General features: G+C 53.0%; 1 protein-coding gene across 1 annotated transcript; it reads left to right on the top strand.

Annotated features, from left to right (window-relative positions):
• Nucleotides 1–348: 348 nt before the first annotated feature.
• On the top strand, nt 349–3,917 carry PRDM8 (PR/SET domain 8; the record flags this gene model as incomplete). The annotated part of the gene is made up of 3 exons (XM_082604959.1): nt 349–567; nt 1,561–1,792; nt 2,209–3,917. 3 exons carry the CDS (start codon nt 349–351, stop codon nt 3,813–3,815), a joined length of 2,058 nt encoding a protein of 685 aa, XP_082461085.1. The 3' UTR covers nt 3,816–3,917.
• Between the last annotated feature and the right edge of the window lie 555 nt (nt 3,918–4,472).

Raw genomic sequence — 4,472 nt, 5'->3', positions numbered from 1 at the left:
GTTCTTCCCTTCTTTCTCCCTCCCCCCAGCCTCCCCCAAGGTAATGAAAAAAGCGATCTTCTCTTTCCTAGCCCAGTTTTAATTTCTCTAGCAGTCAGTCTGCTCTGAGCTCCCCCATCACAATTTTTAAAAATAATTTTTAAAGGAAAAGAAAGTACTCTTCGTTGGCATCATTGTAATATGCCAGATTTAATCTGTCATTGGCTTTATTTTTGAAATAAGAGCGATGCAAAAACCAGGCAAATTCAAGAAAAATCTGTCTAGTAGTCAAAACGTTCTGCCTGGATTCATAGAGGCAAAAGGAGTAATGTAACTCGCTTCAATTGTCCTGTGTATCTGTCTTCAGTGATGGAGGATTCGGGCATCCAGAGAGGCATCTGGGATGGAGATGCCAAAGCTGTCCAACAATGTCTGACAGATATTTTTACCAGCGTTTACACCACCTGCGACATCCCTGAGAATGCTATATTCGGTCCCTGCGTCCTGAGCCATACTTCCCTGTACGACAGCATAGCTTTCATAGCTCTGAAGTCCACCGACAAGAGAACGGTCCCTTATATCTTCCGGGTAAGTCTTGGCCGATGCTGTGTAGGGTTATGAAGGTAATATCCTTTTGAAAATGGGCTAAGAATCATTCTAATGACAAGCTGAAACAGGTTCTGAATGTAGAAAATGCAATGATACGTGCCATTCTATTTTACACACCAAAAATTAGAAAAGGAAAATTAAACTCAAAAGTATTGTTAACTGATTTTCCGAAACAAGTGACAAAATTTGATTTTGAATGCCAGATATGTCTAAATCAGTGCCTCAATTCTGGGCTTTCCTGGAGATGAACACCACTTCCTTAACATTTTGGGAGGTTTCACTAGGGTTGAGGCTATTTGCATACTAAGTACTTGCTATAAGTACTTTTATTATAATTATTGGGTGCATTTGCCTTCCAATCCCAGAGGCCTCTTGTTCCCTGGAATATTACTCTTTCTGGTTAAGCTAGCTAGTGCCTAGAGTTTGTACTTATATAAAAATGTTTATGTTTTGACAATAAAACATCATTAACGTCATATGTTTGAGTGTGAAAAGTCCTCTCACTTCCTATTCTTTCTTTACAAAGAACTATTAATTGTTTAAGCCAAAATTAGGAAGATGAGTGAATGCCACAGAATAATTTTTAAAACCTAAGCCTGTTTTTACTTCTAAAACAAAGAAAATTCCCCATACTTTTGCAACGTGGGATAATTTAGCAATCAATTCTCAAGAGGTTAACACTAATTTGAATTGTAAGAAGAAATTTGCTAATTTGGTGTTCAACCAATATATGATGACTTAAATAATCTACATAATTGATGCAGCTTTCTAGGAAAGTTATCTTGCCTGCCGGCCACAAACATGAGGATGGATGTCAACTCGGGTCAAGTTTTTGGAAGCTTGACCTCAGATAATTCTTTGGGAAAGAGTAACAGAGGAAATGGCCCTGGCTCCTGTGGCTTCATTCTCTCACAAGAGTCTCCCTCCCTCATCCCCTTCCTTCTTGTATTCTTTCTTTTTTCTAAACTGTAGGTAGACACCTCAGCGGCGAATGGTTCCTCAGAAGGTCTGATGTGGCTGCGTTTGGTCCAATCAGCCAGAGATAAAGAAGAGCAGAACCTTGAAGCCTACATAAAAAACGGACAGCTGTTTTACCGCTCTCTCCGCAGGATTGCCAAAGATGAGGAGTTATTAGTTTGGTACGGGAAAGAACTGACTGAGTTACTCTTGCTCTGCCCCTCTAGATCCCACAGCAAAATGAATGGTAGGTTGGCTCTCGACCTGCGTCTGGGCCCTTAGCTAGCGGGGGAGCGACGCAGGGAGCGGCGGGTCTCACTCTGGCGCCTCGGCGCGCCTTTCCTCCCTTGGAGCGCCTCATAGAGAGCTTCTGAGATATAGTCCGGAATGAAGCTGGGACAGCTAGGTGAGGATAACTCGGGGCACGCTTGGCTTAATGACTGCACTCCCCCCAAATCAGGAGGGAAAGTTAGATCGGGTCTTTCACGATGTTCTGTACTCAGGCACTCAGGCCCTGAGAGGCGAAGGTGGATTTGTGAAGGGGGTGATGGCAAACTGGCCTAGAGACGATGCTGAGTAATCATGTGGTGTGTGTGTGTGTGTGTGTGTGTGTGTGCGCGCGCGCGCGCAATTGTGTGTATGTGGTGTTTGCTCACTAAGCAGGGTCGTCCCCTTACACATGCCTGGAATGCAGCCAACGTTTCCAGTTTGAGTTTCCCTATGTGGCGCATCTGCGCTTCCGCTGCCCCAAGAGACTTCACAGCGTTGATGTGAGCCCCCGAGAGGAGCAAGGCAGCGGCGTGGGCACCAAGGATCACGGGGGCGGCGGCAAGGACCAGCAGCCGCCGCAGCCGCAGGAGGCACCCTTGGGTCCCAGCCCCAAGTTCTGCAAAGCCGGCCCGGTCCACCACTACCCGGCCCCCTCCCCCGAGGGCGGTAACCCGCCTGCGGCTGGCGGCGGCGGCGGCAGCGCGAAGCCGTCCACGGACTTTCACAACCTGGCGCGGGAGCTGGAGAACTCCGGGGGAGTCAGCAGCTGCTCCCCAGTGCGGAGCCTCAGCGGCTGCAGCGACCACCAGGGGGCGGAGCTGAGTCCCGACGGCAACGCCGCGGGCGTGGGCAAAGGGAAGAGGAAATTCCCGGAGGAGGCGGCGGAGGGCGGCGGCGGCGGCGCGGGGCTGGTGGGGGGCCGGGGCCGCTTCGCCGAGCGGCCCCCGCCCGCCTCCAAGGAGGACCTGGTGTGCACGCCCCAACAGTACCGCGCCTCGGGCAGCTACTTCGGCCTGGAAGAGAACAGCCGCCTCTTCGCGCCGCCCAGCCCGGAGACAGGCGAAGCGAAGCGCAGCGCCTTCGTGGAGGTGAAGAAGGCGGCCCGAGCGGCCGGTGTGCAGGAGGAGGCGGCCGCCGACGGCGGGAGCACGGCCGCCGAGGAGCAGGACGCGGGCGGCGGCGGCTCCGCCACGCCCGTGGCCGCGTCGCCGGCTGGCTCCGAGAAGCTGCTGCCCCCGCGGCCCGGGGGAGCGCTACCCAGCCGGCTGGAGGGCGGCAGCCCGGCGCGGGGTAGCGCCTTCACCTCGGTGCAGCAGCTGGGCGGCGCGGGCGGCAACGGCGCAGGGGGCGGTGCAGGCGCTGGAGCCGCGGGCGGGGCGGCCGGCGGCCAGGGCGCCGCGTCGGACGAGCGCAAAAGCGCCTTCTCGCAGCCGGCGCGCTCCTTCTCTCAGCTGTCCCCGCTGGTGCTGGGCCAGAAGCTGAGCGCGCTCGAGCCCTGCCACCCCGGAGACGGTGTGGGCCCCACCAGACTGTACCCCGCCGCCTCCGATCCTCTGGCCGTGAAGCTCCAAGGAGCTGCGGACCTGAACGGAGGTTGCGGGTCCCTGCCGAGCGGCGGTGGCGGCGGCGGCGGCGGGCTGCCCAAACAGAGCCCCTTCCTCTACGCCACCGCCTTCTGGCCCAAGAGCTCCGCCGCCGCGGCGGCCGCGGCGGCTGCGGCCGCGGGGCCCCTGCAGTTGCAGCTGCCCTCGGCGCTCACGCTGCTGCCGCCCTCCTTCACCTCTCTGTGTCTGCCCGCGCAGAACTGGTGCGCCAAGTGCAATGCCTCCTTCCGCATGACCTCCGACCTGGTGTACCACATGAGGTCGCATCACAAAAAGGAGTACGCCATGGAGCCCTTGGTGAAACGAAGACGGGAGGAGAAACTCAAGTGCCCCATTTGCAACGAGTCCTTCAGGGAGCGCCACCACCTCTCCAGGCACATGACCTCGCATAATTGACACGGAAAGGACTCCAGCTTTCCACGCGCGCACACGCACAGTCGAGCTCTGCAGGAGCAAACACACGAGGACATCCACCACCTCCTTGTGACCTGAAACATCTCACCCACCCACCCACACACACACACACACACACACACACACGTGCTCTGCCCCCAACCTTTATATCCAAGTGTTTACCCGTGACCTACACACACACACACACACACACACACACACACACACGAGACAAGATGGTGGATTTTTGATTGGGTGGGGTGTTTAAGAGGTTTTTTTTTGAATGCACGTATTTTCACTTTCCCCAAAACAAAGTACATTTTTTAAAATGTCATATATTGCAACATATTGATGCATTTGTCATACGTTTCTACTTAAATTATTAAGCACTTACGATTTAGATGGAATAATATGTAAGGGCAAAATTTATTTTAGATATAAAGTAAAGGAGGAGGGTGAGATGCTTTCTGCATCTCTTGATTACAGTTTGTGTTCCTACAAAAATAAGCAAAACAAATAAAAAGGTGGTCACGATTCAATTTAAGTTTCCAGGGGGAAGTGCATGTATCATGAAATGATTATGGACTTCAATGAAGAATGTCATCATTATGTAAATATGTATTTCCTTTTAATACAAAGTGTAATTTTGTGCCAGTGAAA

This window comes from Mesoplodon mirus (assembly GCF_964341445.2).
Source record: "Mesoplodon mirus genome assembly, chromosome: 2".
Lineage (NCBI taxonomy): Eukaryota > Metazoa > Chordata > Mammalia > Artiodactyla > Ziphiidae > Mesoplodon > Mesoplodon mirus.
Note: the sequence above shows the minus strand (reverse complement) of the source record. Positions and strands in the feature narration are given on the sequence as shown.